This window comes from Xiphophorus couchianus, chromosome 12, assembly GCF_001444195.1.
Source record: "Xiphophorus couchianus chromosome 12, X_couchianus-1.0, whole genome shotgun sequence".
Lineage (NCBI taxonomy): Eukaryota > Metazoa > Chordata > Actinopteri > Cyprinodontiformes > Poeciliidae > Xiphophorus > Xiphophorus couchianus.
Window position 1 is genome coordinate 2,331,049 of NC_040239.1, and position 16,997 is coordinate 2,348,045.

The following is a 16,997-nucleotide window of genomic DNA, read 5'->3' on the forward strand; positions in this document are numbered from 1 at the left end:
CCTCATCCTGACTTATTACAACGGAATATAAAGTTTATTCACAGAAAGTTGAATGGAAGGAAAAAGTGCGCACCGGCAACAGGGATAACCAAAGGATATCAAAATAGTTTGAGCTCCATTTGTGTACAGTTATGTTCAATAAATTCAGATTAATTAAGAATATTATTGAAAAGCTGAAACACATTCTATAGACTAATTATACACAGCATTTGATTAAGCAAGTTATTCTGATTCAGATAATAAAAACCCAACATTTAAGATTGCATATTATATCAGACTAATAAAAAATACATATTTTAATACTGAAACCTAGCCTTAGTGAAATATATGTTTACTATGTGCTTAAAAGGTGTTATTTCACTCCTCCCGCTTAGTGGGAGGAGTGAAAAGACAGAAAGACAAACAGAAAAAGTCTCAGAGATCCTGGCGTTACGTCGCTGTTTGTCAGTAAAAGGTTTTTTACCAAGCAACTTGAAATCAAACAGAAACTCGAAGCAGTCGCAGCTTTTACATATCGACTCTCAGTTTCAGAGAGAGAAGTTTCTCAGGCTGACGCTGCAAACAAACCACACAGAAAATTAAGGAAGTGTGATATCCAGCACCGGAAGTGACCTCATCGTGAGCAAGGCAGCGACTTTGCTCCAGCTACGACGGATAATAAACATGATAAACCGCTCTGTTAGGAGTTCGTCAAGCAGCTTTTAAACGTTATTCTTACTGGATTAATTATAACATTAAAGTTACCACTTTATTTTGAAAGCTCTTTCACAGGAAATCAGAGTTTCAAAATTACATTTGTTGTGAATATTTGTAGTCTTATCTATAATAATTATGCAGAAATGGTGAATTAAGGTGCAGGCATGTAGTTTTGTAAGTTTTTTTGGATGATTGCTGCATCTGTCAAAAAAAGTCTTGTATCTGAGCAACAAGACCTAATTATTTATGATTTGATTTACTATTAACTTAATGAGAAAGCAAAAGGTGTGGCTAATAAGAGAAATACTTGGTGTGAATTTTTCATTCTTCTTGAACTGAGGTTTCTGTTGAGTTTTGCACAAATGAACAGGAACGAACCGTGAACTGTTGTCTGCTGTTCCAGTTGATTCCTGAGATCTCCTCCCTGTCCTGGTTCACCACCGTCGTTCCTCTCGCCCTCGTGCTGACGGTCACCGCTGCTAAGGACGCAACTGATGACATCGTAAGCAGATTTTCAAATATTTCCTTTTTCTTTTCCCTTTGAAGGAGTATGAGAGTCTGCCCTCTCTGCAGGGACATAATCGTTACCTTTCTTAGATCAAATATTCGACATTTTGAGCTGCGTTTCCATTGACCTGATAGTTGCTAGGCCTTACTATTAGGCCCAAAGCCCTTTACACATACCCGAAGGCACAATATTTAGTAGTAAAGAAAATAAGACATTTAGTTTCCATTACGCTTTTTTTTATTGTTGAATAAAGTAGAAGAAAGAAACATGATAAAAATCACCATTTTATAGTAAAATTTAGCTTAGCTGATTCTGTTTTTAGGTAAAATGAGGAAACATAAAATGACCAGAGAAAGAAAACTGATAAATTATCATCCTCAGGCTGCATTCACACCAGCCTGTTTGGTCCGCTTCAATCCAACTCCAGTCCGTTTGTCTAGAAAGTCCGGTTCAGCTGGGGAGGTGTGAATGCGTAGTCAAAGCCTGATGTGGACCAGAAAAGTGAACTGAGGTCCCCAGAAAAGCCCAGATCTCAGTTTGGTTGAAGTGAACTCTGGTGAGGTTCGAATGGATATGTGAACACCAAGCAGATTAGAGACCACTCCAAAAGCAGGAAGTGGGCTACAGCGCAGGGCATTCTGGGTAAACGCCAGAATGCCCTGCTACCTCCAGCGGGAGAAATGGCTTGTGGTTTTGTACCAAAAACAAAAAAGAAATCCTACAACCGATTAAATCTGACAGCATTCCATTTTTGTTTGAAAGTTGCCCTCAGTGTCGTTTTCAGAGGTTTTTGTGTCGTTTCCTTCAGTGGTTCTTGGTGCAGCACCCCCACAGGCCAGGAGGGGAACAGGTTTTTCAAAGGGTTTGGTTGGTTTGACTCAGTGCAGTGAGAAGAAAAAACACAGCACCTAAAAATGTAACAGATGTTGCAGTTTTGGTCCCTAATTAAACCAAGTCTACTGGACCGTCAGGTGTGAAAACACCCTTAACTCACCTGTCTTATGGACACACACTCTGAAAGAAACAACATAAACTACCATTTTACGCTTCTATCATGAACACCATTTTACATCTCAACAAAACTTTGCGATCTTTGAATTACTTTTAGTTTCTGCAACTTGACAGTCGTATCCTGAACCTCTCTCTCTTCAGAGGTTCTCCTTGGAAAAACATCGTAGCGCAAACAGGAAGCGACGTCTCTCCTCATTTTGAAAGGTCTCAGGACTGGAGTGTCTCTGGACATCGGTTGACTTCCTGAAACTCTGTCTTGGATAAACGAAGGACAAACGGACAGAACTGGTACCTGTTGCTTGTCGTTGACACACCCAGTGAATCGTGCAGTGAAATGACCACCAATGGTGGTGAAACAAATGTCACTGATTGTCTGGTGTTTGCGTAAGAGTCTGAACTTCTTCGTCACGATTTTCCCGCAGCTCCTCTTACAGAGTTTTCCCATCCGTTCAGTTAGTCATGTGACCACAAAGTAAGACGAGAAATTAGAGGCATTTACTTTAGACGTGACTTGAGTAATGTTGATAACTGCTTAATGAAACAACCTCTAAACACAAACATGTGTCATCCCACCATTTAATGCAACCAATTTTTGTTCTCATTTTCTCCCTAAAAAGTATAAAACTTTCTTTCAGTGCTTCAAATTTAAATTGTTTGTCATGAGACTTTGTGTAAATGTTTCATCAAACTCGTCTTTTCCGAGTTTCACTTCTCCTTTGCTACTTCAATTATGTCATTTGGGAGTTGAAACTTATTAGGAAATAGTTACAATTCCTCTTCTTTCAGGGTTGTAACCTCCAAAAGCGATTATTAGAAAGGCAGAACAGAACAGAACGGACCTCTGCAGCGCCGGTTGATCGGTTTTCCTTTAATGTGTTTGAGATTGGGTGTGTGAGAGGGAGTAACGGAGAGATGAGGCAGCACTCAGGAGGAAATAGCTCATGTAATGGGTTGAACGTTAGCTCAGCAGACAGAAACAAAAAGGAGTTGACGGCCAAAAATAATGTTATTTTACCAACTCACCCATAAACTGAGCTGGATAAACGTTAGGTAAACAAATAAAGTTAGCAGATCTGTCGCCAAAACTTTTAAAAAGGCTCTGCAAGTTTACCTTATTGAAAGTAATTTAGCAAAGTTTCTAGGTATCAATAGGAAAAAAACAATCAAACAATTTAGCAAAAGTGAAAGTAACTAGAGAATATAAAACGCTTGGTAATTTAAAGACAAATATTTTCTATTGTAAGAAGATTTTATTTTGTCCTCTTTAAAAATAGAAACATCTGTGTTGGGACCCAAATTTGTGTCATTCTTGAACTGAAGTCAGGGGCCGCACATAATCATTCTATGGACCACAAAATGGCCCCTGCGCCTCACTTTGGACCCCCAGACCTAAACAAACACTGAAGGAATATTTGGATGTTCATGAAAAGTTTTACAAGCTTCATTTGACTTAAATTTAACAAATGTTCACATTGGATGAACAGATTATGAAAGATATTTTTATAAACTTTTAGGACAATGAAGGACTTTGATCTTTTTGTCGTCGTCGTCATGGTGATTGAGATAAGATCTGGAAGATATTATGTACCAACACATTAAACCCATTAAACACTGGCCAGTTATTTTGGGTCAAGCTTTGTCAAAACGGACTCTATCGATGGTTTGGTTCCCTTTATTTCACAATAAGTCAACTTGAGCTTGTGCAACGAAACTGATCGTATCAAACTTCCTCTAAATATTTGTTCTGACGCACCGATCGGGTTTTACCTGCGCTAAACTAATGTCCTGTTTTCTTTCATACAACAAAGTGCATCAAAAATATTTTGTTTCCTATGATTGGTTTTCAGTTTTGGTTCATTTCATAACAGAAAAAACATAAAAATCGTTCAGAACCAATCAAAGAGAAATCGGACGAATCAATTCGCTGTATTTTCTTCCCAAGCAATGAGATTTATTTAGAGTTTTTCAAATCTTGACCAATTCCAAACTTTAACAAGGGAAACTCAGATTTTAGTTTGGACTTTGCTCATTTCTTTTGCTCATTTTTAGTAAAGTCTTATTTTATTTATTGTATTTCCTCTTTTGTAATGTTGTAACTTTACCAAAACAAAGATACTCTGAAAGCATCTAAACATTTTCAGAGGGCTGTTGTTTTGGTTTTGATAACCCATTTAACTCTGTTCTACGAATCAATCAAACCAAAAAGCTTGAAAACTTTAGGGCCAAGATGGATTTAAATATTAATATTTAAGTATATAAATTTAATGCTCGAGCAAACAAAGTAAAATGAGTAAAATTTAACGATGGTTAGTGTAATACTAGGGTTTAAGTGAGAATAAGACTTATTTTTGTGCTATTTTCATGTTTCATTTAGAAACTATTAAAAGATTTGACTTTTCAGAGGAAACTGATGCATATAATTTTGTTTCTGTGAGAAAGATTCATTAGGAGGATTTATCTAAAGCTGAAAATCCCCAAAGTGTGCAGAATGTCCTCAGATTAAGTTACATATTGTCTTAGCTTAACAGACTGTATCACTTTTATCCAAAGTAACTCATTTTTTAAGCTGGACAGAAGTAACAGACTAAACATGGAGTCATTTCTCATGACTTTGTTGTTTTTGTATTTATAATACTTCACGTTTTTCATTTCTTCAAAGCAGTTTAGTGTTGCTTTACTAGTGGATAATTACATGTAAAATGACGCTTTGATCATTTTTCTTTGTCTACAACAGTAAAATAATTACATTGTTTCTCTCCCTCTCTGCCATGCATGAGATTAATCTTTGTCTTGAATAAATATCTTACTGCTGTCAGAGTTGTTTTGGAAGTTATTAACTTCTTAAGAGGAAAAACTAATTCAACTGGTTTCCACTAAAACCAGACCTTTCCTCACACTGGGCGTCTTAGAAATCCTTCAACAATTAATTTCTCCTAATAAAAAACATTTTAAAAAAGCTTAAGAAAGGTCAGAAAAGTTCAATACCAACTTCTCCTCAATGTCACCAGTTATTAACAATATTCATATATTTCTCATATTATTTCATTCTGTTACTTTATTTAAATTAGAGATCTGTGTCTCTGTTATGGTAAATAAACTGACTCATATGTATATTTAAAGACTAAATTTAAAAAGTGAAGGAAGGAAACCTCCTTCGTTGGCGCCTTTGTCTTCAGACGGATCTGAAACCAGACGATCAACACGGGCCTCATCGCTGCTGTAATCATCCGAGGTTTTAAAAAAGGAAGACGTCCGCCAGCGGGTTTCCTCCCGGGTTATTTACAGAAACATATCTGCTCCCAGATGCGATAAAAGCCCCTGATGCCACCTGTTAGTCTGTGATGATGGGTCTGTCTGATCAGAAAGTTGATTCAATAAACAAATTTCATTTCCTGTAACCTGACTGCCGTCACTTTCTGCTCCTTTCTGTCTTCTAGAATCGCCACAGGAGCGACAATCAAGTAAACAACAGAAGAGTTGAAGTACTAATTGACAGGAAGTAAGTTTATTTTATTAAAATGTAAATTTTGTCCCATTTGCCGTCTGTGGCACCATGTTTGTTATTTGTTCACAGGTGAAATACGCATCAGATAAACCTTTAAATTATCCAGGAGGATTTCAGTAACTGAACTACCTTAGATGTGAAAATCAACTCACTCACTTCACATATTTGGGATTTCAGACAGGAAACAGAGGAATGCTGGTCATCGTCCTGCTGCTGATTCCTGGACAGAGATAAAAATAATAATAATAAAGAAAACATAAGGATCTGTGACCTCGCTCACACAGCCGGAAAATGTGATTCGAATCTGATTTTTTCACGGCAACGTCGACATATGGAGTCAAATAGGATCAGTTAGCAGGTTTAACACGATGACAAATGTTGATGGATGATAAATTGCCCCGGACGTTATTGTGATAAATAATAGTATTGTTGTTTTGACACCATATTTAAGTAACAAATGGCATAATAATGCAAGAACATATTGTTAAAGATCATTGAACTTTACATTCTAACGAACATTAAACACTGGAGCTGGAAGACATTTTAAATATACAAAATTAATAAAACAACAGAAACAACAAATAAAATTGACTATAAATTCTCTGTAAACAAAATTAAATGGCTAATAAAGGGCTAGTTGAGACCAAAACACCAGACTGAAGACTTTTATCATCCAGTTTTTGGGTAGAAAGAGAAAAACAATAAATTATGCAAATGGAAATAATTGAGTTTGTTTTAAATGATCATGCAATTAATTTATTGCTTAATGAATAAAGTGAACGGTTATGTCACGTTTCGTCCAACATCGACATCATTGACGAAAACGATGATTGAATTGCTGAATAAATAATAAAATCCATTAATCCGTTGTTACTTCAGCAAGCAGAGCGCTGCTTTGTGACATCTGCATTCTTCTTCTTCTGTGAATTCGGGTCGCGTTGGGGTCATAATCCGTTCACTCAGACGTCTGAATGCAGTCGCGTTTAATCCGTAATATGAACGACCTCGCAAACAAAACCAGAACTCAGAAAAAAAGTCTGAATTGGGAATCAAGACCTGCTGTGTGAACGCAGCCGAACAAAACACAGGAATGAACTGAAAAACTAAACACAAAGGAATGAACTGGTATGGCAACACCTTAGTAACAATAATGGACACAGAGAAATTAACTAAGTATGGCAAGACCTAACGAACATAAACGAAGAAAATGATAAAAACACAACAGAAACCCAAATATCCATAAATATTTAACTAATTTATTTTGTGAAAAACGTTGAAATGCTGAACTCTGAGAGATGAAAACAGAAATATTTTGGTGAATGTTGTCCTCCACAGTGGCAGCTGCTGTTGCCTCGTTCTGTGCTTTAGGACTGAGGAAGAGACATTCACTTCCAGTTGACATGTTGTCTTATATTCACAAAAATACAGAGATTTACTTAGATTTGTCTGTTCTTGAACCCATCCAGGTGTGCTGCTTAGTCTAGAACCTGCTTTTTCATTTATCTTTGCTGACGTTCTTTCTGTTTTAGGGAAACCCAGCCTGTGTTTCGTCACAGTGCTTATCTTTCAGGCCGGCTTGTGTTGTAAATAATTTACTTCCTGTGATTAAACTCTTGCCAGGGGGAGTTAGAGCAAAGAAAGTTCAACAAGAATAAATGAATGAAAAGGACTTTGCATTTGTTTGGAAAGCCGATGTACTAATATCTGAGAAATAAAAAACAACGCAGAAATGTGAAGATGACTCACGAAACAAAAATGGAGCAAACAAAACTAAATATTTCCCAGTTTTATGCTGCCAGGATTTTTCTCTCTACCTACAGAGAAAAAGACAAACATTTGTCTCCAAACAGACGAGTTGAACTGCATTTTCAGAATCACGTCCATTTTAATCCCTGCTGCTTTGATGAACTCTCCTATTTCCTCCGTCCAAGATCGGAAAACGTTCCGAGTTTCTGGCAGACGGACAAACAGAATCATACAGGAAACCAGCAGGAACCAGCAGGGGGAAAGTGGCTTGTATCGGTGTGACCTTTAGGGTCAGACTGGGCTTGTTTATGATCTCTCAGATGGTTTCTTTCCTGGCATAAAAATAGAAAAACTCTTGTTTCCAGCCGACAGCGAGCCTCCCACTGTGACTTTCCGAAACTAAATTTAACTTTGTGATTTGTTCTCAGGCTGCGGAGCGAGAAATGGATGGACGTCCGGGTAGGAGACATCATCAAGCTAGAAAACAACCAGTTTGTAACCGTAAGTAAACTTTTTATTTCATATTTAGCATTATAAGTTTGGATTACACGCCTTCACTTTACTGTGTTTTTCCCCATCGTTATAGTTTCAGCTCGTTACTGTGTCATTTCTCCATGTAAGCTGGTGTACCTCTGGGTTCTGCACTTGGTCCTCTGCATTTTGCCTTGTTTTCTAATGACTAAGTGTTTTTAAACCTTTTAGTCATTAGACTAACACTATTAGTCAACACTGAATCAAAAATGACACAAAAGATTTTTTCCTCTTTTGTCAGGCATTAAATAAAACAAAACTTGTCCTGTTTTATGTTAGTTAGGGTCACTGAAATTGTGTCGACTAGGAAATGATTAAAATATTGTTTCTGTTGAAGCTTAATGCTTTAAATATTAGCACCTGTTAGCTACTGTCGCTTTAAAATTAGATGGTTTTTTTGTTTGTTGTTTATTTTTAGGCGTAACAATTGATTCACAATTCAAATTTAAAATGTTATTTAAATAGATATTTCAAAGCATAAAAAAGGTTGATATTGGATAACATTGGATCTCACATTTCTGTTTTCTGTCTGCAATGATCACCTCACTGTTGCCAAGTTAGAGACTTTTCAAACAAAAAAATAAAAAACGTTCATCAGAATCAGACTTTTCAAAAGTTATTGGCCAGAAAACTGCAATTGGTGCAGCTCTGATTTTTACTTTTCATACATTGTAAACGGCCTGTTGTCTTTTTAATACACATGAACTTTATTTACATGTTATTTAAGGTGATCCTACTTACACAGTATTTTTATGATGTAATCATGTTTTTTCTCTGCAGAACGTTTTTCTTAGACTTGGTTTTTGTATATTTTTAAAATATATTTTTAACACTCTTTGATTTTGTGTGAACTTGAAGACCTCAGTCCTGCTGTTTTGCCTGAATGTTTATAAATTTATATTCAGAAATAAAATGAGCGGTTTAAAGCTGAACACAATAATTTCCTCTTATGTGATAAAAACAAACGTTGGAAACATTTAACTGGAAAGTGTTTTTACTTCAGGCCGACCTCCTGCTGCTCTCCAGCAGCGAACCCCTGAACCTCGTGTACATAGAGACGGCAGAACTGGACGGGTTCGTTAACTTTAACATTTAAAACGTAACTCATAAGTGTGCCAACTGAAAATAATTCACTTATTTCTTCATTCACTTTTCCCTCCATCTGTTTTCTCCTCTTCCTCAGAGAGACGAACCTGAAGGTCAAGCAGGCCCTTCCTGTCACCGGAGACCTGGGAGGCGATATCGAAAAACTGGCAGATTTTAATGGTAAAAATCAGAGCTGGGTACTAACTAGTTACATTTATTCCATTACATTTATATTATAAACTTTTTAGGGGAAAAAATAAACTTTTAAGAAGTACTTTTACTACGCTGTAGTACTAGAGTAATTTTATAATAAAGTGTTTCTACTCTTACTAGAGTAAAACTTCTGGATTTTCTACTCACTGAATGAAAAACAAACATGTTTTAATCAAAAATTCACCAGACACATCTGCAGTTTTTGTTAAAGTTAATTTTGTTATTTTTTGTCACTTATATGAATTATTGTCATTTTTGTCCTCAAAATACCAAATTTTCCCCTTAACTTTATATTTTGGTCCACCTGATAATGTAACTCAGTAATTTCTACCAAACACTTTTTTACCTTTACTTGAGGAAAAATTTGTAGAAGTTGTTATTCTTACATTGGTAAAATCTTTTGTTAAAATCTACTTCACAAGGCTAGAAAAAGCGACAGAAAGGGTCTAAAAAGGCTGAAAGTCATAAATATTTCAGTTCTATTTACTGCGGCTGTGTCTCGTTTGAAGGCGAAGTTCGCTGCGAACCCCCCAACAATCGTCTCGACCGCTTCAACGGGACGCTGGTGTTCGCCGGTCAGAAATACCCGCTGGACAACGAGAAGATCCTGCTGCGCGGCTGCACCCTGAGGAACACCGACTGGTGCTTCGGCCTGGTGCTGTTCGGGGGTACAGCGAGTCGCTTCGCTCAGGTTTTTAATCTAAAACACCAAAAGAAATGAAAATCTTATTAGGTGTTTTGTCTGTTCTGCAGGTCAGGAGACGAAGCTGATGCAGAACAGTGGGAAGAGCACCTTCAAGAGAACCAGCATCGACCGTCTGATGAACGTTCTGGTTCTATGTGTGAGTTTTAAACTTCTTTAAAACCCCAAATGTTTTTTAGACGGTATCCTGACATAGTTATGCAACATTGTTTGTTTTATTCAGATATTTAATATAGTGTTTGCCCAGGGCGGCATTAGAAAGGGACAGGACGCACAAGAACTAGAAAATTTGTTAGAACAACAAATTTTGCTGGATGACAAATTGTCCCAGTAATTGCATAAGTAATAAAATGACACAAACAATGATAAACAATACAAACTTCCTCTCTTATAGACCAATAAACTTTAATTTTGTAAAGAAATGTTAACACTGGAACTGGAAGACATTTTAAATAACCAAAAAACAACAAACTTGTGGACCAATTTTCCCAAGAGACTAGACTACCTGCTTCCTGCTGGATTCAAATAATAATAATGATAATAAACATTTTAATTAAATTAAGGGCATCATTGCTGCAAGAACCACCGCTGATTTTATTTAATTTGCCAATAAATTTGGTGGTTAAACATGAATTTAATAGGGAATAATTAGAACAACCTAAATGGAAAATAAAATAATCAGTTTGGCTTATTTAACAAGACATTAAATTACATAATGACTTATTTTCTGATTGCCTGGCCTTAAACTAAATTATATGGCACTAAAATTATAAAAGTAAAAAGTGGAGACGGGTTTTCTCAGCTCCTCTGGTTCTGGTTCTGGATGCAGAGCAGACATAGAGAAGCAGCATTCACAAATCTGGAACAAACTGAAAAACATCTGAAACACTGAGTTCCTTTAGATCCAGACTAAAACCCGGCTGGTTAAACATAATAAATGAAACACTAACCAACGTTTTGATGTGAAATCTTAGCAAAATGCAACGTTTCAATTATTGATGACTTTGTATTTTTTTCGTTTTTATGATGTAAAGCACCTTGAACTGCCTTGTTGCTGAAATGTACAAATAAACTTAAACTTGGATCCCTGACAATGAAGAAGCTTTTTGCTCTTATTCTGTAGATCTTTGGTTTCCTGGTGTTCATGTGCACGATCCTGGCGATCGGGAACTACATCTGGGAGGTAAACAACGGCTCCAACTTCACCGTCTTCCTGCCGAGGAAAGACAACGCTGGCTTCTCAGCCTTCCTCACCTTCTGGTCCTACATCATCATCCTCAACACCGTGGTGCCCATCTCGCTTTACGTTAGGTGACCTGTCCAAACACTTTTACATCACTTAACACAAAAAAAAGCGCCAAATATTATATCGGCTGCGTCTTTTTGCAGTGTGGAAATCATTCGGCTGGGGAACAGCTTCTACATCGACTGGGACAGGAAGATGTATTATTCCCGCAGCGACACGCCGGCCGAGGCGCGCACCACTACGCTGAACGAGGAGCTCGGTCAGATCAAGTACGTCTTCAGCGACAAGACGGGGACGCTCACCCAGAACATCATGATCTTCAACAAATGCTCCATCAACGGGAAATCCTACGGTGAGTTAAAACGCCTTATTCTGCTGGTTTCAAACTGACAACAACAAAAAACTTCTGCAGCATACAAGGTTTTAGTTCACTCCTTCGTTCTCTTATTATTATTATTCTGTATTTTATTTGTTTGTTGAAATTTTTTAAGTGTGTATATTTATTTGTTTTTGCAGGAGATGTTTATGACTACACTGGTCAGAGACTTGATATTTCTGAGGTAAGTTCATCAAATTAAATTTACTTCTGTTTACCTGAGTAGTTTTAGGGAAAGGCTAAGAAAAAACTATTTGTTTGAAAGTCTTGGCATGAAAATAAAAGCTTCATAATAGAATTAAAATGTAATAACAAGAGAATAAAGTCATGATATTACAAAACTTAAATCGTAATAATAGGAGGATAATCATATTACCAGACTAAAGTCATAAAGTCAGAATAATATGAAAATGAAGTCGTAAAATACAAAAATAGCTGTAAACATTCAAGAATAAAGTAATAATAAAAAAATAAAGTTGTAACTTTATGGGAAGTAAATAAATTAATAAATAAGGAAATACTTTTAACACATCAGTATCAAATTATTTTGAAGTGATTGCGGAAACATCTGAGTCTATTTTGAATAAAAAACATCATAGACTTACCAAGTTGGTCACATCAGAGCTTTATAATTCTTCTCAAGCATTTTTCACATTAAAGCGACTTAATTTTATGTATTTTTTCTAGTAATGTTACATTTTTATTCAGCTAAGACAATAACTTAATTTAAAAAATGTAATTTTTAGTCTGAGATGATTCTCCACCAACATTTTGAAATACAAAACTCAAAAACAGCAGCTGTGATGTTGTGTGGGAGTTTTGAGCTTCATTTTAAGTCAGAAGCTGCTGTTGGGACGCGTTCATCCTGACGTCAGATTACAGATCCGTTTACTTCCTGATCTGCAGCACAAAGACCCGGTGGACTTCTCCTTCAATGCGCTGGCCGACCCGCGGTTCGTTTTCTACGACCACGCGCTGGTGGAGGCGGTGAAGCTGGAGAACCCGGAGGTCCACGCCTTCTTCAGGCTGCTGGCGCTCTGCCACACCGTCATGGCCGAGGAGAAGAAGGAAGGTGGGTGGAGAAGGTGCCAGCGTTTCTCCCTGGTTTGGAACAGGAAGTCAGCCTGTTTCTCCTGCAGGAGAGCTTCTCTATCAGGCCCAGTCTCCAGACGAAGGCGCGCTCGTGACTGCGGCCAGAAACTTCGGATTCGTCTTCCGCTCGCGAACGCCTGACAGCATTTCCATTGTGGAAATGGGAAATCAGCGCAGCTACGAACTCCTGGCGATCCTCGACTTCAACAACGTCCGCAAGAGGATGTCCGTCATCGGTGAGAAGCCCGGGTTTTTCTGAGCTGCTTGCCGTTTAGTTTCTGTTTCCTGCTAAATGAAACACAGACTTTGGTGTGTGTGTGTGGGCGTGTGTGTGTGTGTGTGTGTGTTGGTGTAAACAGTGCGCAGTCCGGAGGGGAAGCTCTCGCTCTACTGCAAAGGCGCCGACACGATCATCTATGAGAGGCTGCACCAGTCCTGCAGCAAGCTGATGGACGTCACCACGGAGCACCTCAACGTCAGTGAAGCTACTTTTCCTCCTCATGCTTTGGTTTCCACTTGTTTGCACGACTCCAGTCCCTCCACCTGATCAGGCTGGTCAGGCTGGGCAATAAATCAATTAATCAATAACAATATATATCTCAACAGACACATGATCAATATCAATACATAACACATCTAATAGAATATTCAATACATACATAGTTCTCATGTGACCTCACACTTTCAGGAACTTTGTAACTGGCAGCCATCTTGGTAGGCAGTTGCTATGGAGTTGCTATGACAACAACAAACAAGGAAGCTTAGAAGTAGCTCTCGCCTCGTTCCTACATAACTTATAAACAATAAAAGTACATTGTGACTATTTTTTGATTATTGTTTTTGAGTACTCTACCCACCTCTGTGTGATACTAAGATAAATCTCATCAATATTTACTTTAGTGCTTACTGCCGAACTAGCATATTTAGCTTAGCTAACCTAGCTTTTATCTGCTAGCTAAAACGGACATGTAGCCTACGTGTTTGTTACTACATGTACTCACTCTGTGGGTCACCAGAACCTACTTATTCACACCAAGAGTTTGTTTGTTCTTTACAAAGGTCACGTTTAGTTGAAGAAGTTTGGATTCTTTACATGCTTTCCCTCTTCTGTCTGTTCACTTGATGTCTGCTAGCTTAGATCCTGTTTATAACAGAAAAAACACTCAGAACTAAAACGATCAGTTTTTTCTCCCACTGCTAGTTTTATTAGATGGGAATCTTTATGATTTACACAGCCGGATGCTTCAGTTTGACTTTGTTTATATCTTCAGATGGTATCACTGCTGCGTTCGCTGCAGAGACGCATGTTTTCACGGTTCATCCTTATAAGTATGTTCGTGCTGATCTGCAGGAATTTGCCGGGGAGGGACTGCGGACGCTCGCTCTAGCCTACAAAGATTTGGACGAGGAGTATTTCAACCAGTGGAGACAGCGCCACCATGAGGCGAGCACCTCACTGGAAGACAAGGACAGCAAACTGGATGAGCTGTACGAGGAGATAGAGAAGGACCTGATGGTAGGAAGATAAATAAATATCTGGTTTAAAACAGATAAAAACGGGAAACTAACTGGATTTAATGTGTGTTGCTGTTTGTGTTGGTCTGCAGCTGCTGGGAGCAACAGCCATCGAAGACAAGCTACAGGACGGAGTGCCTCAGACCATTGAGCAGCTGGCCAAAGCGGACATCAAAATCTGGGTTCTGACTGGCGACAAGCAAGGCATTTAATGGAAAACTTTGTTTGAAATGAACAACTTCAGCTAAAAAGCAGCCAATATGCTCAATATTTCCTGCATGCAGTGGCGGAGCTAGACTTTTACCCCCGGGGGGCCACGGCCACAACAACTAACATATTTATTTATCATATTTATAGGAAACCCAAAAGGTCTGACCCAAGTCACACAGTTTAAAAGGCAACTTTCAAATTCAAGGAAGGTTTCAGAAAAATCTATTTAAAAAAAATTCTAGTTAAGTTTTATGGCATTTAGGGAATATAAATTATTTTGGTAATTTTAACTGACCTGAAACAAGAAGAGTTTGACCAGATTTAACTTCAGACTCCGAGAAAGAAAAAAGAGGTTGCGTCTTTTGTAAATATCTGGTTAAAACTTTATATTTAAATAATTTTAATCGTACCAGATTCTCATCTGGGAAAGAAGAGCGCCCCCTGTAGCTCTGCCCCTGCCTTCACTCCTTGAAATAACAGAGGGTCGTTAATTCACCTTTCATCCAGGTGTCCAGTCGTCCAATCAAAATGTCTTAAAATGTTAAAATGAATGAAATGTAAGTTGGCCTTAAATACAGTAATCGCAGGTCTTAATTTTTTACGTTTTTTTCTGTCGGGCAAAACTTCAAGGTGGCAATAAAAGGTCTGAAAAGATCTTAAATGTGACATTTCATGCTCTGTGTGTGAAGGGATTCTTTACTTTGACCTGGACTGAGACTTTGTCCAGTCTTGTTTGTTACAGTTTTAGTTTGTCTTTTAGAAACGGCAGAAAACATCGGCTACTCGTGCAACCTGCTGCGGGAGGAAATGAAAGACGTCTTCATCGTCTCGGGTCACTCGCCTGAGGATGTCAGACAAGAACTGAGGTCAGAGGAACATTTCTAAAGTCTTTATGAAGCCAAGTCATTTTTAAGCTCTAATTTAACCAGCTGTAGTTTTGATTTTTGGAGCAGAAATGCACAAAACTCCATGAAACCAGATGGAGCACCGAACAGCCTGCTTTTGCCAGAGGAGAAGAGTAAAAATTTGGTTAAAGACGAGGAGGCCAATGGGGAGTATGGACTTGTTATCAACGGACACAGTCTGGTACGATACAACAGCTCCCTCTACTGGCCAATGAATCAATGACCTGGATATTTAAGAGTAATGCTCCTGTTTTTGTCGGACAGGCGTACGCCCTGGAGAGCAGCATGGAGCTGGAGTTCCTCAGGACGGCGTGTTTGTGTAAAGCGGTGATCTGCTGCAGGGTGACGCCGCTGCAGAAGGCCCAGGTGGTGGAGCTGGTCAAGAAGTACAAGAAGGCGGTAACTCTGGCTATAGGCGATGGAGCCAACGACGTCAGCATGATCAAAGGTACCACCAAGGTTTTGGTTTTAGTCAGTTCGGTAAACAGAATAACGTCACGCTTCATATTTTCTGAAATAAATGCTGAAATTTGTTTTTTTCTATGGTGAGTTTTGTATTTAAAAGGCGATTATAATGAAACAACAGTGTGGAATAGCAAAAGAAAGCCATAACTTCCTCAGTTCTGTCCTTCATGTTGACAGAAACAGCATCTAGTATTAAGCTGCTGCTGAATACAGACAGTTTGATTTTGCACACAAAACTGTGATACTCCACGATTTTTGTGTTTTTCTGCCACCTACTGGACAATAAAAGGATGACGGCTTAGAGTCTGAGGCGTTTTATTGGAATTAAGATCATCTATCCGTCTGTACATCCATCCATTCATCCATCCACCCATTCATCCAATTGTTTTACTTTAAGCATATTTCTGCAAATGTCCCTCTGTTTTTAAATCATCTTTAAATAAATCATTTCTCTCTCTGTCTTCTCCAAGCGGCTCATATTGGTGTTGGCATCTCAGGACAGGAGGGCATGCAGGCCGTCCTGTCCAGCGACTACTCCTTCGCCCAGTTCCACTTCCTGCAGCGCCTCCTGCTGGTGCACGGACGCTGGTCCTACCTGCGCATGTGCAAATTCCTGCGCTACTTCTTCTACAAGAACTTCACCTTCACCTTCGTCCACTTCTGGTTTGCCTTCTTCTGCGGATTCTCGGCGCAGGTGAGACAGCCGAAGATGAGTCCTGACATTTAAACGTCAGTTTTTCACCAGTTAGAAAAATAAGAAATTTGAACTTTGCTCTTTCAGACGGTGTATGACGAGTGGTTCATCACGCTCTACAACCTGATGTACACAGCGCTGCCTGTTCTGGGAATGAGCCTGTTTGATCAGGTAATAATGTGAACAAGTAATCCAATCATCATTAATTGTTATGTTTTCTTAGAATAAAATTTGTTCCAATCCACAAACTTTTAATAAAACCGTTTCAGGCCTTCTTTTATTGTTGTAATTTTGCCTCCATCCAGCAGAGGGCGCCGCTGGCCATCAGCGCCATCTGATATATAAACAAAGATGATGGCCATATTATAATGTGAAAAGAGAAACAGTCCCTAAAACACACATCATGCATTTCTGATTTGAAATATAAACACTCAACAAGCGGCAAAAGTTTCACCTTAATTAATAGCTTAATAACTGATTCATAGCTTTTTGATC

The 16,997-nt window shown here is 38.3% G+C and overlaps 1 protein-coding gene across 2 annotated transcripts in view; it reads left to right on the forward strand.

Moving 5' to 3' along the window:
• Positions 1-16,997, forward strand: part of LOC114154907 (phospholipid-transporting ATPase ID-like) — a 50,598-nt gene that overhangs the window by 17,341 nt on the left and 16,260 nt on the right. The window contains exons 5-24 of one of the 2 annotated variants that reach the window (XM_028034384.1): positions 1,100-1,198; positions 5,653-5,714; positions 7,895-7,967; positions 9,001-9,071; positions 9,181-9,263; positions 9,806-9,964; positions 10,050-10,138; positions 11,123-11,310; positions 11,389-11,597; positions 11,762-11,805; positions 12,528-12,693; positions 12,761-12,949; positions 13,073-13,188; positions 14,065-14,229; positions 14,321-14,432; positions 15,199-15,304; positions 15,392-15,524; positions 15,608-15,791; positions 16,279-16,502; positions 16,590-16,673. In XM_028034384.1, coding sequence (XP_027890185.1) covers positions 1,100-1,198; positions 5,653-5,714; positions 7,895-7,967; positions 9,001-9,071; positions 9,181-9,263; positions 9,806-9,964; positions 10,050-10,138; positions 11,123-11,310; positions 11,389-11,597; positions 11,762-11,805; positions 12,528-12,693; positions 12,761-12,949; positions 13,073-13,188; positions 14,065-14,229; positions 14,321-14,432; positions 15,199-15,304; positions 15,392-15,524; positions 15,608-15,791; positions 16,279-16,502; positions 16,590-16,673 — 2,556 coding nt within the window. Of the gene's footprint in view, positions 1-1,099; positions 1,199-5,652; positions 5,715-7,894; positions 7,968-9,000; positions 9,072-9,180; positions 9,264-9,805; positions 9,965-10,049; positions 10,139-11,122; positions 11,311-11,388; positions 11,598-11,761; positions 11,806-12,527; positions 12,694-12,760; positions 12,950-13,072; positions 13,189-14,064; positions 14,230-14,314; positions 14,433-15,198; positions 15,305-15,391; positions 15,525-15,607; positions 15,792-16,278; positions 16,503-16,589; positions 16,674-16,997 lie in introns of both variants that reach the window. The other variant, XM_028034385.1, reaches the window with a different exon arrangement.